This window comes from Lutjanus erythropterus, chromosome 6, assembly GCF_056507025.1.
Source record: "Lutjanus erythropterus isolate fLutEry1 chromosome 6, fLutEry1.hap2, whole genome shotgun sequence".
Classification (NCBI taxonomy): domain Eukaryota; kingdom Metazoa; phylum Chordata; class Actinopteri; order Lutjaniformes; family Lutjanidae; genus Lutjanus; species Lutjanus erythropterus.
The window spans coordinates 34,762,752-34,785,743 of NC_139322.1; the positions used below are offsets into that span (position 1 = coordinate 34,762,752).

General features: G+C 38.2%; 1 protein-coding gene across 1 annotated transcript; it reads left to right on the top strand.

The window, feature by feature from the left end:
- Positions 1 to 2,433: 2,433 nt before the first annotated feature.
- Positions 2,434 to 22,945, top strand: fam50a (family with sequence similarity 50 member A). The gene is made up of 13 exons (XM_084721769.1): positions 2,434 to 2,699; positions 3,073 to 3,157; positions 4,990 to 5,089; positions 9,722 to 9,846; positions 11,190 to 11,266; positions 11,741 to 11,807; positions 11,992 to 12,053; positions 12,386 to 12,462; positions 16,061 to 16,115; positions 18,815 to 18,863; positions 18,989 to 19,059; positions 21,065 to 21,175; positions 22,672 to 22,945. Exons 1-13 carry the CDS (start codon positions 2,589 to 2,591, stop codon positions 22,678 to 22,680), a joined length of 999 nt encoding a protein of 332 aa, XP_084577895.1. The 5' UTR covers positions 2,434 to 2,588; the 3' UTR covers positions 22,681 to 22,945.
- Positions 22,946 to 22,992: the final 47 nt, after the last annotated feature.

The following is a 22,992-nucleotide window of genomic DNA, read 5'->3' on the forward strand; positions in this document are numbered from 1 at the left end:
TGGCACAGTCCTGCATCCTGCTAATGTTAACGCTATTTGATATGTTTTCTATATGTAAAGCCCGTTCAAACAAATTATAATTATTGTAGTTCATTTTCCACTGATTTAAGATGTAATTCTAAGAAAAATTGTATCAAACTATCAATAAAACAAATGTCCTTAAATAAAGTTTTTGAGAATTTTTGCTTTTGTTTCACCAAATATACCATGTGATTGGCTTCTACAGACATTTGCATTATCAGTTAATATCTTTGTTTAAATTGCATGACATAAATAAGTATGTAAAATAAGCATTGGCCTTATGAGGTTCAGGGTTGATTTAAAACAGTAGATGGTGAGTTAAGCCATTTTCAACCCATGAAATGCCAATTCTGATAAACAGTTGAGTCTAGAATAAAGTTGAATCTATCAATCAGTTAATGCTAAGGCTGACAAGTAGAATCAACTACACAAAAATAAAATCACAAAAAAAGCTCTGTTAACATTTCTGAATTTGTTGAAATGTTTACCTGTTTTCATTGCAACACCCTCCTTTTTTAAAGCTGTAGATAAGTTGGTTCATCTGGTTTTTACGGGGACCCATCTAGTCATCATGTGCAACGTTAGTGTCACCTGAGAAAAGGTGTGAATGGGTGTCATTAAGGTTGTTGACTCACCCTACATTTGTGTCACATGAGTCCAGATGGGTGTTAAGCTACCTGGGGAATGATCTTAGGACTGTCAGATATTATTCTGAAACCCCCCACATCCAAAAGGGTCTACTTTACTGTCTGCTTGGTATCATTATATCCAGTAGGTATTTGTTCATTTTTTTTACTGCAGGTACGGACCCACCAGTAACTAGCAAAACAAGCTCTCTTTTGTTTTACAGCCTATAACTGTGAGAATTTTATAGATCCAAGACAAAACTGATATAAGGGAATTTCTCAGAGGAAAAAGTAGCAATGGGTGCGTTCCATTTCATTGCGCATACATACGTAAGCTGACAAAATAAACAGCCAAAAAATAAGACTGTCAATAATTGTTGAAGAACATAATTAGTTGCAACCTTTATAAAGACTGTGACTTTTTCATTCTATATGTTGTTGATGTGAGTAAAGAAAATCTTCTAATTTTTACATCAGTACGCTGTAATATATGTCAGTGTTTTTATATGAATAGCCAGGAAGTCAGTGTAAAAGCTAAAAAGTTTTATTTGTATTCATAACATCAAGCTATGATATCAAGGTCACCCAAAAAAAATCCTGTATACAGAAATGGTGAAAAGCAGCGGTCTTACAACCGTCCAACTTCCCAATTCAATTATACTTACATTCTCAATCTTTTCACAAGTTTTCACAAATTGTTTTCTAATATGTAAAATATGCACCATTATACACTACAGTATTTTAATGCACTTAATAACACTGGCAACTTATTTTGACAAATTATATGCAGAACAGGTTTTACTATGTGATAGTATGTACTGTTTTAGGCCCCCATGGGTGCTGCCATTGTTGTGTGATGCCAGATAGCTGTTTCTTCATGTTCATGATTACACTTTACAAGCTGGAACATCATATTGCACTTTTTCTGGTGGGAGGTCAGAAACCTCCAAGTTACAAGTAATCCGTACTGCAGCATTAAAGGCAGAAAGTTATGGTGGGTTGAACACAGGACTAACAGCACACGGAACAGCCTAAATGTGCGTGATCTGGTTAAAGAGATAGCTCAGACATATAATACTGGGGAATTTAACTGTCTTTCCCACATTTACAGAGACAAATAAATGCAATCGGACAGACTTTATTATGTATTTGATGTAGTCTTTAGTTACATCCAACAGCAATACAAAGCTAATTTGGCTCAATTGTTGAGTGTCTACGGGCTCAAATAAGATAATCGTGATTCCATAGACATCAGTCTATGAAACCCGTGCCTTAAATGAAACACGTTGTAACAAGATACACATAATACAGCCAGAGTCAGCCTCCCTTCCTGCGCTTTTTCCGGTGTGCCAACATGAGCTCGTTCTTGTATTGGTATTAATGTAGCCGCTCCCGGACCCTCCTGTATGTCTCCTCGCGGCCCGGATCCTTTTCTCATACAAAGTTCGTCTCCTTGCTGTGATAAACATCCACATACCTAGAATAACGACGACCAAACCACTGCATGTCCTCCATTGCGTCTTGTTTACTGTGTCGCGTTAGATATGATGTCACGCGCCATTTAAATTTTCTCCCGCACCATGGCGAAGTGAAGACCCGCCCTACTCTGAGTCTGATTGGCTAGACGCTCGTTGCCTTCGTTTCTTTGGATTGATTAGGATTAGGCACGAGGAATATTATTGGCTGGAGTTAGGCAACGAATATCAGGGTAAACCAATAAGAGCCAGATTAGGGCGGGGCATGCCTTCGCCATCCTGGAAATACTGTCGCTACCCGGCATGCAGTTCGACGTCGCCGCCATTTTTCTTGTTGTGGTGTGGCAGGAGGTCTACCTTCATAGTTCTGGGAAAATTAGTCTTTTATTTTAAGACTTTAACTCCTCTTTCTGTATTTTGTGTCTTAAATTTCATATAAGGAAGCGTCGAAAGCTAAGAAAGCATCATGGCGCAGTACAAAGGAGCTGCCAGTGAGGCTGGCAGAGCCATGCAGCTGATGAAAAAACGAGAAAAAGAAAGAGAACAGCTTGAACAACTTAAGCAGAAAATTGCTGAGGTTTGTAACTTTTTACACTAAGGTATAACGTACTTTTCAGTCAAACGGAATTACTGTGAGCTAATTTAGACGGATGTCCTGTGTCAAAAATAATTAGACGTTTTAGTCTGTGGAGCCCTGAGGGACAGCGACCTGCAGGGTCAGTGAAGGGGTCGCCGAGTATTTCTGAAATTCTACTAAACCTCACATAACATTTATGTCTAGTTGAGGGTAATTACAGAAAGTGAACTTATTTGTGAGGTAAAGCCTGCAACAGTAATTCTACAGTACAGTCACCTATGAGCATCCTGTCACTCAAAATGTTTTCGGAAATGGCAGAATGGGTTAACACAGCTACATGTCGTGTCTCTGTTGTGTCTCTCTTGTCTTACAGGACAACATGGTCAAGTCCAACATTGATAAGAAATTTTCAGCTCACTATGATGCTGTAGAGGCAGAGCTGAAGTCCAGCACAGTTGGTAAGTGTCTTTGTTTATTCACATGAACCCTCCTGTGACACTACAGTGTGAATGAGAAGTGACTGGACTGTTGTTTAATGCATTCATTAGTTAATGTGACCCAAATAGTTTAGACATTGTATTGTCAGACATAGGAAATGATTACATCTGAGCTGCTATGAAATGTAAATGTAAAAATGTAAAAAAACAACAACAACACAATTAGGGCTGTACAAGTAAACACAATTAAATTGAAACCATGGAAAAAATGTCTAAGAAAACACTTGACGGTGCTGCGAGATGCCCTGGCCTACAAATTCTATTCTTTAGATCAAATACAACATGTTTGTTTGGTACAGACCTCAACAGTGCTACATTATCATAATTTGAAGTATGAACTATTTAACTTTTTGCAGGGCTAAAACGATAATTCCTACTAATTGTATCACATATCACAATCGCAATTTCTACTCAAATAATCATAATATGACTTTCTTACCCTATTGTGCAGCCCTTAACACACTTTTGCATCACTGTTTAGTGACTTTTGAATTCAGTGTATGTGACAACGTCATTAACCTCATCCACTCATTCCATCCTCACTAGCAGGTCAGCAGTATATGCCATGAAGAAATGGTACATCATCTGGAAACTGAAAACCTGAATTTTAATCTGAGGTGTTGCTTAGCACTCTGTGTCAAGTTTTTCTAGTCATAAATCTGTAATAAATATCATTCTTTCTTTAGGTGCCTAGTCAAATTTTGAAACAGAGTGTATAAGGGCTTATGACATTATGATTGAAGTATATGATGAACTTTCCCATGCTTTATCATGTCTCATTTTTGGGTTATTACCATTTATTACACAAATTTGGTGGAAAATGTAGCCTTTTTCACCACTTGAGAACTAATAAAACTTGCCAAAATCCTTCCAAAATACGACATTAAGACACCAAGACCTTGAGGAACACCATAGACAAATTATGCTGTGATTTTGTATCAAAATTTTTGACAGTTGGAGATCTCTTGCAAGAATTGCATTTTTTGTGTTTGGATGGGGAGCATTTCTGTTCTTATGATTGATCACAAACCCATTTCTATACCTACGTAGGAAACCCATCCATCTTTTGAATGCCCCAGGTCTCTGGTTTGTGGTTGTGAAGTTTTATGATGTTGTGATTATCCTGGAGCTCACATCAGGTCATTTAATACAAAGAGGCTAAGTTTCAAAAAAGTGGTCTTACTGCAGTGAAATGGCTACTATGTGCAATAACATCATCGCACATAAATACTCATTAAATCCGCCCATTGGCGGCAAGAGTTTCAGCTTTCCAGTCAGACTCGGTCAGTACTGTTTATGGATCCCAGTATGCAGGAATATTTTAATAAATTAGAAAAAAGTAACATTTATAAACGTTATAAACATTTAGCCTGCATGCATGCAGAAAATGCATAGTTTTTGTTGTAAACTGCATGGAATTAGCATAAAGCGGACATGTCTGTAAAGGGGAGAGTCTTGGTTGCCAATTGAGCCAATATTCAAAAAAATGTCTTGAGGTGAGAATGGACATCTTTGAAAATGGCCATGCCAGTTTTACTTCATAAAAATCTATCAACTTCGGAGCTTTATTCAGCAGGCTAGAATGTCATACTTGGTAATAATGGATGCTTTATGTCCTCTAGTTTCATACAATATGAGTATCTTCTCTAGCTTTAAAAACATGTTACAGCCTCAGAGAGAGAGACAGAGAGTAATGTCATCAGGGACATGGATGTCCCTGCAGAGTCAAAGAAGTTAAGAGAGAATATGGAAGTGATTCTTGTTTGACTCGTCTGTTTTGATGTCTTGACTAGGTCTGGTGACACTGAATGATATGAAAGCCAAGCAGGAGGCGCTGGTGAAGGAGAGAGAGAAACAGCTGGCAAAGAAGGAGCAGTCCAAGGAGCTCCAGCTGTAAGTTATAATTATTATTATTACTGCCCCTCTGGCACACTCACACAGCAGATTTGATTGCACATATAGAGCATACGGCTGCATTGTTCAGTTGCACATCTGGTTGATTCCAGCTGTTGTATATCCTCTGGTGTGCATGAATTGATGTATTTTATGTTTCTGGGAGCAGAAACAAACTAATGATTGCCATTCCCAGTAACTAAAATACATCAGACAAAAAGATGTCAGCTAAACAAAATACAAAACGAATCTTATAGATTATCTCTTAAAAAGATTTATTAGATCTATTACCTGCACTGTTTGGATTGGGCCATGGGTGCCAACTTAGATTAAACAGTATAAGAATTGATGGCATCTTATGGTAAGGAGAGAGTCTCGTGATACACTCAAGTATGAGCTGTTTTGGGTAGCTGTTAGTATAATAGCCTGCCGGTGCAGAGAAGGGTTCCACTGTTTCTGCTGGAAACATTTTGCAGCTGCAGACAAAACAGTATTATAAAGGAAACCGAGATTCTGTGAAGCCTGATTCAGTGATTAACATGATTGCATGTTATGTTTCCTGTCTGTGGCTCTAACCATTGTCAGGGCATCTCTGGTTTTAGGCTGTTTCAGTTTACCTTAGTCTGACCTATAGCTGGTAACCAGCTTTTCACAGTCCAGATGAGGGCTGAAAGTTTTTTAAACATATATATTTTATGTCATTTGAATAACATATTGAAATGATTACTGTGTGATTTTTGCAGGGATCTGTACCAAATAAATATGTTTTCTTAAAGGTATAGATCGCCCAAAAATGAATGAATGTTATAGTTTTTAGTCTACAAAACTTTGCTGGTTTTTCAGAGGAAACCAGTGTTGCAGAATCTTCCAAACGGTGGAAGTGAATGGTGACCAGTTTTCAGATGAAAAAAAAAAAAAAAAAAAAAAAAAAAAATAATGATGAAAAAGATAAAATGCCTCCTTACTGCTTGTCTGATATAATCCAAATGTCCCTGTCACCATTCATTTAAATTGTTTGGGAGACTCCAGCATAATTTTGTGGACTAAAATACTAAACCAGACCTTCAGTCGGCATGTCAGTGAATAAAAAATGACCGAATGTTCATTTTTTGGAGAACTGTCCCTTTAAGTCTGTATATGTTAATATGATGTGCAGGACATCTGTGCAGCATGACAATGTATAATTTTAAATGGTATTGTGACGTATGTTGCCTTTAATATATATTGCTCTTCAATTGAGAATTGCAGTTGCATATTACAATTTTCATAAAAAATTCAATTAATTCTTCAGCCCTAGTCCAGACAAAATCTGCCGTGAGGAATGCAGAATGACACCAACTTTTTTTTTTTTTTAATTTTCTGTGGCAGCCAACACAATGCACAGTCATTCAGTTACTATGAATCTGATTTAATCTACACACTTTACAGCCATCTAAAATCACTTAACTTCCACTGATAGTATAACACACTTTTTCTGTGGCTTTTGTTCTGGTACCTCTGTCACACTTGGGTGAGTGTGACACTTCCCACAACCAACCCACTAGACCTCATCACACACAGAGGTTAGCCTCAAAGCTGCCTTTTTTAATCAAGATCATGGCTGGTAACACACAGGTTCAGAGCAACAAAAACACACACCTTGCCTCAATATGCAAATGCAGTCCTAAGAATAAATTTGTGGTCCTTTCAAATGCCAACAGAATTTAGTAGCCTGTGGCGGTTTTACAACTCTGTGGAACCCAGTGTCTCCCATAGATGGCGCCAGTGGACAAGGCTGTGTTTGTGTACTTCTGGTCTGGAACCTTTTGGCGTGCTTTGTGCTCTTCATCCCTTTGAGGTCTGAGCCCTAACTGAGAAACTGTGGTAACTGTGTCATGCTCTGACACTTTTGTAAATTTCACACAGTGATTCCAAATTCATATTTTTGTTTTCAGCACAAACTCAGTTACAGTAATACGAAAGCAATGTGTATGCTAGGTTTGTAATTTTTTTTTCTAAAAGTAACATAAAACAGACATTGTGAACAGTAGGTCTGAACTTGTGCCCAAATAACCGTGAAAAGAACATATTAAGAAATTGTGACCAATTGTTTTGGTCATTCAAAGTGGTTGTACAGCGTCGTTGCAAATGCAAAGATGACAAAATGGCTTATTCAGCTGATACAAATAGCAAAAAATGGCTATAAAATTATTCATGTCACTTTCTACAAAAGGTATGGGTGCTGCAGAGCTGTAGCTCCTGAACTGAACAATGTGAAAACATTTATGTTTTATTTAATTCACACAATTTTATTTGTGTGGACTCATTGGAAAGTGTGAATTTTAAGTTTTCTGTTAATATTTTATCATGTGTGCATGAGACACACCCTATTTTATTATTACAGCATCTACATCACTGGCGATGTACAGGACACCCAAAGTTTATGGGCCTTTTGTGAAGTACCACCTTCAGGCCTCAAAAAATCTTTGAAATGAAACATTTCAAGAAGAACAAATCACTCTGCAGAAGCTCATAGCCGTGTTCTAGCTAATGTGATGGATGCCACAAGTATTCATTTTAAGGCTTTATGAGCCAAAAAGCTTGGAGGCAACGGATTTTTTTTTAAAGAAATGATTTTCCCAGCTCTGTGTGGAGGAGCAAAGTCAGTGTTAGATCTCTTGTAACTGAAGGGGAGCAAATCCCTGCATCCAGGTTCCACAGTCTGTGGAGAAGCTTTGTGTAGTAGCCAGAGAAGGACCAGTGTATACTTAACAGTGGAAGGGGGGAGTGAAAAGCCGGCCGTCGTAGAGAGGATTGGAGATGAATTATCATCTACAATGATGATATCACCAATCGTCAGTGGATGGGCTGACAATGATCATTTGGAAAATTTTCACCCAACTCTACACAGTAGTATTATCTATATTAAAAATCCATTTTACTTCACATGCGTAAGATAAAAAAACACGTGTTCATTCTTTAATGCATGAATTTCCTGTGATATTTTCAAAGAAACTAGTATCAGCTGATTTCACATTGCTAACTCAATCTGTTACTGGCCTTAACCCTCAACACAGACCAGCTACAGCAACCTCAAAGAGTCAAACACAAACTCAATATCACAAATCACAGTTTGCCTCAGGGGGCTTAACAGTATCTACAGTGTGTGACACCCCCTGTCCTGTAGGCCCTCGAAAGAGGAAGAAAAAACTCCCCTGGAAAATTGTTTGCCAGTGGTTAAAATCTGCAGTATAGCAATGATGCTGCTGAAATAAAACTCAGAATGTCTCACATGTGACGTGAATAGTTTTTGGAAAGATCAATCATGATATACAGTCTCACAAAGTGTATAATTCAACTTGTCACATGGTCTAGTGAGCAAACAAAAACTACAATAAATCATAATATGGTAATACTTAAGAATCACAATACATATTGAATCAGCACTAGGGCTACAACTGACCGTTATTTTCAGAGTCAATTAATTCGTTGATTATTTTCTAAATTACTTAATAGTTGTTTGCCAATAAATATCAGAAAATGGTAAAAAATGTTGATCAGTGTGTCCCAAAACCTGAGATGATGTCCTCAAATGCCTTCTTCTTCCCACGACTCAAAGACATTCAGTTTACTGTCATAGAGGAGTGAAGGAAACAGAAAATATTCACATTTAAGAGCAGAAATCAGATAATTCAGACTTTTTTACCACTCAAAAAATGACTCAAAACAGTCAGTCGATTATCAAAATAATTGATGATGAATTCAAAAGTCTTTTAATCGTTGCAGCTCTAATTTACACCAGAGTACCGTGATAGTATCGAACCAGGAGAGAAGTGTATCACCTCAGCCTTTGTATTTTGTGCATTCTAGTTCTTACAGAGTGGAACTGAAGCAATTTGCTTTACAACCTGTCATGTCTTTTATGCTCAACTCTGCTTCTTGTGTAAGCAACACTATTATTTGAGGAAGGAAATTGATTGTGTTCCAAGAATTTCCTTTCCATCTTCTTTTAACGATTTCCAACATGCCTGAGATTTAATAGTCACGTTGTGATCAATTCCTAGTTTGTAATAGTGGCTTCTCAAATTCCAAAGCAGGAGTTGTCCTTAGCTGCACTTAGGATTTATTGCTCACAGGAGCCGTTTCTAAGACAAGGACATAGAAATCACAAAACAATGATCATAGGGAGGCTGTACAGCTAATAACTTTCCATTCTCTTGTTTTGCAAGTGCATTAGATCAAATGACAGCGAAAGTGTCATCTGGATGATTTCCCAGCTGTTGTGTTTGGATCAGGATTGATGAGTGTTTCATGAAACTATCAATCACAACTTTGTAGAAAGGAAATGAGTTTAGACTGAAAGATCTGTACTTCTAAAGACCTGTTGCCTGGAAGCCTAACAAACAAAATAAAAAGTGAATCAATACGCAGGGTGGCGTCCAGCTCAATTTGTCACACCGAGCAGAACAGAGCCAAGTCAAAAGAGGCACAGAGAGTAAAACATAAATCAAGTTTTTCTGGTTGCAGAAAGAAATATAGAAAAATCTGTACTGTATATTGAAAACACATTTAAATAGAGTCGGGGGGGGCGTGCAGCATTTAGTGACGATTATATGGCCATCATCATCTTTAATTGTGCCTTTCTGTTTCCAGCAAACTAGAGAAGCAGAAAGAGAAGAAGAGAAAGGAGGAACAGAAGAGGAAAATAGCCAGTTTATCGTTTAATCCTGAAGATGAAGGAGAAGATGAGGAGGAGAATGAAGAGGAAGAGCAGGACTGTGAGTATGGACATTAAGAATGTTTAAGCACAAACTAACCACAGCGAGGAGAGTCTGCTTCAGCTGTATACTGGACCTTCTCTGTCCATTTTCACTTGATCTGTTCTTTTTGTGTGTGTGGCTTAGCAAGATTATTCTCCCCCCAATCTTTCAGTCCAGTCTGGTCCAAGCTTCACCAGTGAATTAAAAACATGTAGGGTCCTGCTGGAGTTAAAAATGGAGAATCCGGTTTAGCGAACGTGTCACGTGTCCTTGTTGCAGGCTATGAGTTGTCACTGTATCAAACTTGCCTCTTGCATGCATTTGATGATTGAAAAGGTTGCTTATCTTGGAGAATTAGTTGCCCCTCAATATTTTTATTTAGATTTTTCTACTCATTTTGTTACTTATTTATTGTGTAATACACCAAGCAGAATGTAATGACAGTATGACAGTATTTACTCCATGGTGGCTCTGTATTTTAAGGTCCTACTTAGAACCTTTGGGGTAATAAACTTCTTTGCTTTCTTGTCAGATGAAGATTCCAGGGCTGCACTGAATCAACATTCAAATGCTATGTCAATTCTATTTAAACTCAGTATTTCTGCACATTTCCATGCAAAGATTCGGTTACACCAGAGGCTTTCTAAGTGTTTTCACAAAGTAGCCTGAGAGTATGTGATTTGATTATAGAGATAGTTCAGAGATTCAGTTTATGTTTTTCCCCACTTGCATTTGGACAGACCTAAATGTATTTGGTGTAGTCTGAATTCATGTAAAGCAGCAACCTTAAGCTATGTTGGCTCCGTTGTTGAGTGTCTGTGAGAACAAATAAAAGAAGAATTAAGCAACACTAAGCAAGTTAACAAAGGGAGGCATTTTTTTCCTATGCTCTGTCTGAGGGGAAGCCCAAAGTCTCAGACTTTGGAAATTCCCTGGCCTACACTAATGTTATTTGTATTGTATTATTTGTAAAATGGGATTCGAGTGGTGGCTGCATAGGATTGTTTCTGACTTGTGTAGTCCAGATATTTCCAGTAAGTCCAGAGCATTGTTAGGTCAAATTTATTGAATAAAGATAGATTTAATAATTTCCAGAATTCATGTTTTTGCTCTCCTGTTTTCCATGCAAAAAGGAAAACAGTTTATTTAACTTGTTTAATCTGAATCACATTATTTGAATTTAGGATGTTGTTCAAGAATTTCTTATGACATCAGACATTTGAAGTTTTATCCAAAAACCTCAAGGCACTGTTCCTGACCTGAAACAGTCCAGCAGCATCACATAATTTTCACACTTTTGTATGGAGTTAACAAACAGGATATATAACATGTTCATATGGACATTTCACTTGGTCTCACAGACCTTCCAGTTAAAAAGAAGAAACTGGGGAAAAATCCAGACGTGGACACAAGTTTCCTTCCCGATCGAGACAGAGAGGTGAGGTTCTCAGTTTTTGCTGTGTGGTGACACAAGACTGGTATGATTCTAGGAATATATTTGATCCGTGTTTTACAGGTAGCTTCATGCATTTATTTAGATGTATGCCATCAATTCAATTAAAACTGGAAGGATTTACAACTTTATTCTACCTGGCAAGCTGCAGAAAAGACACGTAACAGAGCAATAATTAGGGCAAGAAGTAACTCGTAAATACCAGGCAAATCACACTCTTGCAGTTGTCCCTGTGAGCTGTGTTTTTACAAAACAAATCTTACCCAACACTTGTGGCATTATCTAAGATCATTAAATAAGGCTGTTCAGAGAGTTAATGCAGTTGTAAAGTTATCATTTTTATACTGTGACATGCTCGTTTGTTATGATTCCAGTCACTAATGTTATGTTAATGCAGCAAGGCCCTCTTAAAAACTTTCACATTTTCACCACATCAGTTTTGCCTGCTGTTGTGTTCAGGAGGAGGAGAATCGCCTCAGAGAGGAGCTCAGGCAGGAGTGGGAGCTCAAACAGGAGAAAATTAAGAGTAAGTGTCAGAATTACTCACATACATCCCTTGTTTTCCCCAGTGTAACCATGCAAATGCCTCAGTTTTGTAGAGTTCCTCACTTTTTTTGTCTTTTCACTGCTATATGTACAAAAACATACGCACATGCACACTCAGACCGACTCCCAATCCAAAAAAAAATAATGTCTGCGTTTGTCTCCAGGTGAGGAGATTGAGATTACGTTCAGCTACTGGGACGGCTCTGGACATCGTAAGACTGTCAAGGTAAGACGTCATGAGCTGCGAGACTGGTTGCAAACTCTGTGAGGAGCATCAATAACACAGGGCTCGACAGTAAAGGTTGCTCACTTGCCCAGAGCCAGTAAATCTGGCACCGTACTTGCCAGATAAAAAACAGAATTAAACTGTTAAATTATTTTGATAATCAATTGTCAAAATAGTTTTTTGTGCAATATGGCAGAAAATGTTGTACCAGAAGAAATTTGTGGGGAAATAACAGTACACAGTCCCATCGCACACTTGCTTGGTCAAACGATTTACTCATCATTGTGGCTTTTCGTGTTTTCATTTTGTTTTTGTGTGTATTTGGCCTGCAGATGAAGAAAGGCAACACCATCCAGAACTTCCTGCAGAGGGCTCTTGAAGTCCTCAGAAAGGACTTCAGTGAGCTCAGGTGAGATGGCGAAGAGGAAACGAGTCTCAGTTAAACAGTATTGTATGAGAGAGTGTGCTTCACATTAATTTCACTTCAGTGATGCGGTCTGTAAGCATTACTGAAGTGTAAAAGTTTAGAGCTGCAACAATTATTAGATCACAAATAACAATTACAACTTGGGCTTTGAAAACTGTTATGAGCACTTTTCACCATTTTAAAATAATTATTAGTTGCAGGCCTAGTAGTATTGCAATTATACAGCAGTTACCAACAAAATAATCAAAATTCAAATTGTATTCATGCAGGGGGAGGGGGGCAATTTGCTCTAAAAGAAAAAAAAAATAACGTCTTGCTCATGTTATCTGTGTATCTTTCTCTTAAAGTGATAGTTCACCCAAAAATGAAATGTCACTCAATATCTACTCACCTCTGTGCTGATGTGAGGATGGGTGAAGATCTCCCAGAGCTTCAGCTGAAAACAGTGTTGCAGCCAAATCCAGTTCAGTTGAACTGAATGGTGACCAGTATTAAAATGTAAAAAAAGAACAAAACAAAACAAAAAATGTCTCCATACTGCTCGTGTGGTGTAATCCAAGTGTCTGTAAGCCGTGACATTAAAATTTGACCCAAAAGACGCCATTTACACCATGTTTTTAGCCTAAGTGTCAACATTAGCCTCTCAGACTGGATCCTCATGCACACGGACAGACATATTTTAACAGGTGGTTATAGTCTTTAGAGGCCCACAGTGATGTTCCACATGTTGCTTGGTCAGACCTACATGTTGTATAACAAATCATACTCTATTAATGATTGAATGAGTACTAGGGCTGGGCGATATGGAAAAAAATATTATCACGATAATTTTCCCCGTATTGATCGATATCGATATTTATCACGATATATAATCTGATAGTGCTGTGACTTTGAAAAGTATCCTGATAAAGTCTGACACCTGAAGAAACCAAATGATTCATTAGATGAACTTAGAATATAGTTTCTTAATATAAAGTTAGGTAATATAAAGTAAAGAACTGTGCAAACAGTTTGTAATAACACTGTAAACAAGCAAACATGCTTTGTGCATTGCCCTCTAGTGTAAAAGAAAAATAAAGTGAAGCAGTACGCCTTCTATCACCAAGTGCAAACATTCTCCAGTTTTGTTTTGTTTTTTTGGGAAAACAACTAATTAAAACAACCTAAAACATGCAAAAATATGTAAATAAAAGTATAATTTGTGACTTTCTATCACATCAAATTCCCAGGGCAGCAAACATTTCAATCTCAAATGTTTGTAGTGGTACAACCTAATATAAAAAACAAACAAATGACAGAGAAGTAGAGAGAAGTTGAGAGAAATATTTCCTGCCTGGGAGCTCGTACCTGCAGTCTAGCGTTTTAATTAATTTCTTGAATCCGTCTTTCTCCACGGTGCTCATGGGCATCATGTCTTTGGCTAGAAAGTATGACACTGCGTCTGTTATGTCTCTGCTCCTTTTCGATCGCTTCTCATATGGAGTCACGGCAGCAAAAGAAGACAATATTGATTGCTGTTTTGGTACAGCTCCACTAGCGCTGCTCACAGCAGCATTAGTACTCGGCTGTTGAGTAACACTTACTGGGGGACGTGCTGCAGTTTTGGGCTGGATTTTCATTCTCTCAATGTAGTCGCTGGGATGCTACCTTTTCAAGGGATGGAAAAGGTTTGTTGTGTTTCCCGTTCTGGTTGGCACCAACTGATGACATTTTGCATATCGTCTTTGTCTGTGCGTCGTCACCTTTCAAGTAGCCAAACCACTTCCAAATAACTGACGTTGTGTAACCTTTTTTATCCACAAATTCATCAGTTTTTTGAGGATAACAGCTCCTCACTTCCACTCATCTTCCACTCTTTTTGTTATGTCAATGCTACTTCTCCTCACCTATACACAAACAAACATTGCAAAGTGGGCGTGTACTATGACGGGCATCCCCAACACTGCAGAATAATTGCTGTCTTTTAACTTCTGCTGCATGACACGCTGTTTGGATCTATAAGGGTTTATCCATATCAAGTAAAAATGACCATAGTTATCATTGCCATCGACATACATTTTATTGCGATCCCGTTTCCAAATCGTTTTATCACCCAGCCCTAATGAGTACACTTATTTTCACTGTTTGTCAAACCCATAATAATGATAGATTATCTTCCTCCTCTGATTTCTACTTTCCCACATTCCTTCCTGTTGTGTGCGAGAGTGAAGCGATCAGTCTAACAGAAAAACATTTTTACCCTGTAATCTTCCTTGATGACAGTGTAAGTAGTGTTTTGACTGAAAACAGACCCGTGTTAACACCGGGGATTGGTGGACATTATTAAGGACTTCTTGGATTGTATTTTCACTGTCTCAAAACAATAAGTTTGAGTAGTGTCTCTTCTAACTCATGGCAGAGCCATAAGAGATGTCAGAACACAGATGCTCCTAATACTATAAGACAAAGACTTGAGTTTTTCAACTCAAGTCTTTGTTACGGCATTTCTTTCATTTTGTGTTAACTGCTCCACAGTCAGCCTGAAATATCTCTGTATATACTCTCCAAGTTGTGTCCTTGTTTGGTTTATTGTGTTCCCAGCATCGATGTCTTGGTCTTCATTAGGAATGGGCGATGTCTGCAGTGAAACATCACGATGGATGATGATATCGTCGTCGTATTTCTATTACACACTATAACAATGAAGCTGAAAAAAGATAGTAGATTCATAAATAATTTTTATTTTAAAGCACATTTTCACTGGGCAGTAAATAGTGTGATTATATGAGCTGTTTTCCTTTAATAAATCAGGTGCAAAGAGGTATAGCCTGATAATAATTACAATAATAAACCCATACTTCATTTTTGCATTCTCTGGCTGATTCTCTATTCATTCATTTTAAGGTGCTAAATGTTTTCTGCAAATGGAAAATGTACCCACATTTGGCTTTTGCTGGGACTTAGTTTTGGACCCTGTCCCCCCTGACCCTGGGTGGCTTTTAAATCTTGATGTTATGATATTAGACTAGGGTTGGGACGTTGGCAAGCACAAAAACCTATTTGAAAAATATTAAATCCAGTGTCTCTTTCCAAAAATCATGCCATGGTTAATCCACAGACCATACTGTGAGCAGTTTCATGTAGGAAATACTTTAGAATCTACTGGAACTACTTTATTTTCTACTAGAAAGAACGTAGTTCTCACATGAAACTGCTCACAACAAGGTCTGTTGGGTTTGTGTTCTTCAAATGTATTCTTTTGTGCTCTGAACACCACAAGCCAAGTGCCATGTAGTCACATTATATTGGGGACATCTCTGGCAGATGTCTGACAAGGCAGACATCTCTGTGGTAAATATCTCCAAAACTCTGCAGCTCACACCAAAATATCTAGATGAATAAATAACACTACAGGCCAGAGGGAAAATGTATATTTGTTTTTGGGGTGAACTGTCCATTCATGCACTGCTCTCTGCCAGCGTGTCACCGTTGATACCACCAGAAGTTGCCAAAGTCAGAAACTAGTTGGTTTACCTTCTTACATTCACTCCCACCTGAGTGGACTTTGACATAATGTTAAAATTATTTCTCCTCTGTGCAGGTCTGCTGGAGTGGAGCAGCTGATGTACATCAAAGAGGATTTGATAATCCCACATGTGAGTACTGTGTGCCTTAAAAACACACTTGAGAGAACCGCAGATCCACTGCCGATTTACTTTGTTTTGATTTGGTTCGCTTCATCTTGTTAAACATCAGTCTGACAGCAGAGTCAACAACTCTGCTGTGCGTCTGTGTTCACACTCCCAAGAGTCCTAAACAGGTTCTGCTGTGCCTCGACACTGGTGACAGCCAAGGCTGGAAGCATTATGTTCCCAGGCTGTCGATCCCATTCTTGTGAACGAGGTGTCTCAGGAACGCCCGGAGGGAATCTCCTCAAATTTGGCACAAACATCCACTTCGACTCAAGGATTCAGTGAATAAATTTTAGTGGTGTTAAGTTCACTGTCACTGGTCAGTGTGACCTCATAGAACATATTTTTTATAGAGCTGTAATGATTAAACAACTAATTGATTAACTAACTACTGAATAGATCATCAGTTATTTTCATAATCAGTTAATCAGGTTAAGTAATTTTTAAAGAAAAAAAGTAAATTTTCTTTCTGGATTTACCTTTATGAAATTCTCTTGAGATACACAAAGATCGTATTTGTAATTCAAGTTTTTATTCGTTTTTCTGTTTTATAAACAATGCATTGTAACGTGATACAGCACACTACAGAAAGTTAACATAAAATAAAACTAACAAACAACAATTCTTGGCACTTAACAATCTATGTAATAATATGAGTAATGCTAAACTAATACTATAAATAAAGAGAGAAAAGAAAAAAGAGGGTACTAAGCAGGTTTTAATAAAATGTTAGGAATATTTTCATTCCTTTGTGTTTCTTTCTTTATGGACAGAAGTGAACAATTAGACCTGATAAACCCTCCCTTGGTAATTATTGGTCCTTGCTATTAGCAGTTTCAAAGAGGCAATATCCTTTGTCAACTTTAGCCAGTTATCAAAAACAGGCTTTGTCTGATTCTTCCAATGGTAAAGAACAATCCTTGAAGCACCGATAAATCCTGCAAATGCAAGTCCAAATTTTGTTCAGAGATCCCTCCCCTAACAAGCTCAGCCGGGGAGATTCTGGCAACGCGGCAGCCCTCCAATACATTTGACTACTTGCTTCCATAAAGGGGAAACAAATGAAAATCCCACAGTAAGTGAAGAAAAGTGTCTGGTTCCTTTTAACGCCTCCAGCAGTAATTTTCCTCCATGAGTCTTATGCTTTGAAGTTTAACTGGGTTATAATAATTGCTGTGTATGATTTTTGTTGTGTGTGAATTTGCCAAGGGCATCTCTAACTGACCACCCTGCATCAGCCGAAGAGATTGTATTTGGCTCACCATCTGACTTTCATAAATTTTCTATTGTTATCCCTTATGAAAACAAATAAAGCAGGTATTTTCATATAAATACTTGGGTGCCGTGATTAAACATCTGTTATCGTGGAAAGATCACGTTGGGCTTGTCTGCAAAAAGACAAAACAAATTTATTTCCTCTGCCACCTCAGGCGTTTTGGTGTGAGTAGACAAGTTGTTGTTCTGATTTTGTTCCCTCTGTGATTATGAGTGTTGTACAGTACTTTAATAGTACATGGTACAAGTGTTTGTCCACTGCTCTGAAGTCAAAACTGCTCCACCCAATAAAAATCTGCACAAAGATTTCAGGCCAATCTTTGGAGAAACTCTATGACTCATCCGACCACAATAACGTATTTATATTGGCCAACAAAATTGTTTCTAATGCCAGCCATGTCCTGAACAGTGAATTCAGATTTAATAAGGTTAGACTGAAAAACATCTTTGTGCAGCAGTCAATATTAAAATAAAATACAGAGCTCAGTTCCGGATCAAATTCTTTAAAGGGCCTTGAATGTCATCTTCTTTGTTTGAATTGGTAAATGTAGAGGGTTGTTTCTCTCCTATCTTAACTTTTGTGATTGTAATGTCATGTTGGATGTATGTATTTTGTTTCTTGTCCTGATTTTTGTTGTTTATGGTGTTGCAAATGGAGCTGCCATGCATGCACACAAGACACATTTCAGACTTGTTATGAAAATAAAAGCAATGAGTCAGTCAAACTGAATATCTTTGAGGAGGTCATCTTGAGCTTTGATCAACATTTTTATGAATTTTGTGACATTTTATAAACCAAACAGATTAATCAACAAAATAAAATCATTAGTTGCGAGCTTACTTTTTTTTTTTACCTCACAAAACACATTTTTGACTCGACAAATGAAATTTCAGATTTACATTGTGTTGGACGTTTGTTGTAATTATCACCTGACACTCATGTATTCATCACAGGTTCATTGGCATAGTCCATATAGTCCATATAGTGATGTCTTCCATTTTGCCAAAAAATGCACCTTTATTAAATTCTGTGTGAGCCTGTACAGACACGTATGTAAACTGTACCTTGACTGGTTGGCAGGCATACAACTGTGAATCGCTTAATGTAATTAAGACCTACTGTACACTCACACTCAGGTTGAACTTCAGAGACTTAATTATTCCATTCAAGCTGCAACATCGCCCAGACAGATAAAATTTAAACATTTAGATTTTTATTTTTTTCTTTGTCTATGCATGGCTCATTGTTTATTATTCCTAATATATGAGGATATTCTTAAACACTGTTTCTCTAATAGGAGTCTGGGGATCTAGAGGGGTCTCTGGCACTCTGTCAGGGTGTATATGAACTGTATCTGATCTGTCTATCTGAACTTTGTCTCATTCAGCACCACAGTTTTTACGACTTCATCGTGACCAAAGCCAGAGGCAAATCCGGTGAGTGAATACCAGCAGCTCGCTGGTATACCACACCTTGATTTGTTCTTACATACCATTCAGTTATACATGATGAGGTTGTGTTTTCTGCCTTTTCACTCAGTTGGTCTTTTTTTTTCCTTCAGGTCCTCTTTTCAGCTTTGACGTCCATGATGACATTCGACTGGTGAACGATGCCACGGTGGAGAAAGATGAGGTGAGGATTAGTTTTACAGCCAAAACAGACTGAGGCTGATGTGAATTGATGTTAGTCTCAATTATAAAAGACCTGGGGCCACATTCAAAAACAGAGAGCAAGGAGCCCTAGCTTAGGAGTGATTTATAAAAACCCTCAGAGGAAGAGAAAGAAATGTATCTCAATGAGGACATGTGGTTGACCTGTGATGTAGATTTGTCCTTACCTTAAGAAGCCCTTAAGCCTGTTAAAATCCTGATTTGACTATGAAGCTTAATGGAAAAAGAGGAACACTGCACTCGCTGCTCAATGACATTCTTGACTTTTCGCAGCAACGAAAACACATGCAGACTGTACAGTATGTCAGTGGAGGACTGACAGGTTATCACTCTTCTTCACACATGTGACTTGCTTGTATGAGAACATAATTGAATTCCATTTTCCATTCAAAATCATGACTTGGTGATCCATTTTCTAAGCCTGATCTAAATTGCGTTCCCTCCTGTGGTAAAAACACACCTGTTTCACAGGTGAAAAAAAAAATGTTTTGTCGGGATCGTTTTTCTGAGGGTTTTTTTTTTCTTCTGTGAAAACAGGTGGGGGAAAAAACTTCTTGGCAGATGAACATTTTGAGGGGAGGTGGGGCTAGAAATGTATTTGAATTGGTGCCAAATGACAGACATTACAGCAACATTACGTAACTTGCTAACATATAATAACCTTGTGTTTAGACTGCATGGAGAAATTAAAACTCACTGGAAGAGCACATGCATGCACACTCTTTAAGTCCTGTTCAGAGCATGGTGTAGTGGTGTGTTTCAGCCTCTTGTGGCCAAAATGATTATTACAACAACAAACACTTGAAACATATCATGGCAACACTTTAAAAAAAATAAATAAATAAAAATGAAGCAACTTTCGGCTAAATTCCACCAGGTGTGGCAGGGTGGCGTTGTGGCTGCACCACGTCAGCTGGAGCTGATCGCAGCCGTTCTATACAATGCTTATGATTCCACCAGTAAGGCCTCGGCACATCCCAGAAGCGGCTCTCTGGTCTGCTTCAAATACATGGGAGGTCTGCTTTTGATGGATGCTGCATCAGTTAGCACAGAGCAGATCAAACGGGCAGGAAGTCAGACACTGAAAAGGCGAGAGAATCTGGTTAATTTTCAAAATAAAAGACCCCATGCAGACTCACAATCATAAAGACCAGCAGAAAAGAAACTATTGAACCACGTAGCCTGCTTATCTATCGTAGAAGCACAAAGAGCAAAGAAAGCTGCTGGTGGGGGCTGCAGCCATGTGGAGGATGGATCAGAACTGTAGTGGAATCAACCGGTTAGAGAAATTATCCTGGCAAAGCATTTTTTTTTAACCTGTTTTTAAGTCTCAGGTCTTTTAAGTCTTAAACTCTGGAGAGAAAACAGTTTAGACTTAGGCTTCAGACTTAGAAAATGGCTCATCAGATTTCCTTTTTCTTGTTTGTTGTCTCAAGGCTTCTGTAAACAGCTGACATTTTAATACATTGCAGTCAGAACTTCAACTCTGTAGTAAAATATGCTGTCACGTTTTTTTTTGAGTGGGCACAGCACTCTGCTGTAAGGATGCTAGCTGGAGAGGCCTGGCCCCCCAGGGCCCATCCATAACAATGACTCTGACATGGACTGTGCCCACATTTAAAACCCATGTCAGTTAGGGCTGCACAATTAACTGCACTGCTATTGAAATTGTAATATGTCCACGTGTAGTATCCAAATTGAAGAACCAAATCTCAATTATTTAAAAAAGAAAAAATGTGTGGGAAAGCTGAAACATGTCTGTTTGTTATAGACCCCACCAAATATCACGTTATCACAATTTTATAAGGTCCTTTTGCAGTCAAAATGAAATTTGTAATCCAAATATGATCATTCCCACTAATCACATTTCATATGGCAGTTTTAGTCAAATTAGTCACAATATTTTTTTTACCATGTCATGTAGCCCTAATGTCAAAGTTAACCCAGTTGTACTGTTTTGCCTTAAGTCTCACGCAGGTAAAGTTGTGCTGCGGAGCTGGTACGAGAAGAACAAACACATCTTCCCTGCTAGTCGCTGGGAGCCGTATGACCCGGAGAAGAAATGGGACAAATATACGGTGAGAGTCGGCACACTTCACTCAGGCATCAGTCAAGTTTCATCTCATCTTAAATCTGAGTTTTTTCGAAAAAAAAAAACAAAAAAACACCAGACTTCCATAGTAAGTAGATTCCCTCAATACATGAAATGTGCATATTTAGCAGCAAATCAAATGCAGCTGGAGTTGCTGTGTGGTATGTTGCTGCTTGTCCGATTTTTTTTGGAATTTAACCTCTGGGTGACTCTGACCTCGCTGTAACCTCAGCATCATGTTTCTGTTGGGGCGAAAATGCCAGAGAAGCTTTAAAGCTTGAAGCTACGCAGACATTTGATGTTTTTCAAGAGTGCAGTTAGGTCCAGCTGGAGCACCAGACTGAGAAACAACCACCATGTTGTCATGTTTCCCATCAAGTTTGGCAATAATTCATTATCATAGCCTTCAGACAATCCTGTCATCAAGTCAGACTGGTAAACGTTTCTAATCAAGGAATTTCACAGCACAGAGCTCCAAGTCTTCCAAATTTATTTTAGTTAATGATTTAATTTAGTGTCAGTATAATCTGACAGTGGCATGTGAGGCCCCAAAACAATGAGAAAATATTGGTAGCCCAGCTGACGATGGGGAGTCATCAGAGCAGAAATGGAGAGTGAATGATGAACGTAATGAGGTTAGATGCTAAATAACATCTTGATATGAAAAATGCTCATGTGACAGTCAGAGATATTAGTTCATGTGACGCTGTCGGGTGCAACAGAGGAAGATATTGGACACAAAATATGTGAATTTAATGAAATTAAAACCCTTGGTAAATTGGCAAGCCATGATTATGATGATGATAATACGGAGGACAGAATATTAAATTCTGTTATTGTAACCACCTGGTGTGTTAGGTTATTTGATGAACCACTCATTCATTTTGTTAATACTTAAGAGAAAATATAAGCAGACAGTAACTCATGTATGTCACATTCTCTTCAGTCTCTCGTTCGTGCTACGTAAGGACAGATCTGTTTGTGTGAGTGGTTCTGTATGAGGCCAGTTGGAACGATTTAGTTAGCACAATGTTTGGTGGTGTAATTCAGCCTTGTAATTTTTAAAGGGTGTTACTGGACGGAATTGAAAAGCTTTGGGGTGTTAGATTGTAACAATGGAAACACGTTTTCCTGTACTTGACGTATGAACTTAGAGTGATAATTCCCTGGGGAAACTGGGTAAACAGCTCTCTAATTGCCGCACATTGTTCTGAATGACTCTTCCAGCATGGTGGAGCTGCCAACCTTTTCTTGCAGTGGCACGTTATGGCATACCACAGATACCCCCAGATCCTGATAACGCTTTTCAACTGTGAAATAATAACAAAAGAGCTGCAGTTGTTCGGGACTGTCCTGCAGATTGGATCAGATTGTTTCCAGAAGAGGGTCAACATCCAAAAGTTGTTTTGAGTTAATCAACTGTTTGGATGTGATGCATTTCATCCTCTTGGAGTAATATCATGTTTTGATTTTGTTTTTCAGATCCGGTGAAACAGCTGTCTTCTCCATTCTCTGGAATCCTTGATGTAAACTTTTGCTGTTTCTTATTTTACTGGATTATAACATTTAATCAATGCTTTATCAAGATTTGATAGATTATTGATTCATTTTACTAGGTATTTGAAATACTACCTTTCCCAAATGTATTTGAGTTGCCAGTGCAATGTTACCTGTGAAAACAACCCCATATCCACATGTAAATAGCTCATAAACATACGTTAGCATCTGTGCTTAATAAATGAATCTCAGTCTATGACTCACTGTACTGATTATTTTTGACACCAACACTTGGATGGTTTCTCC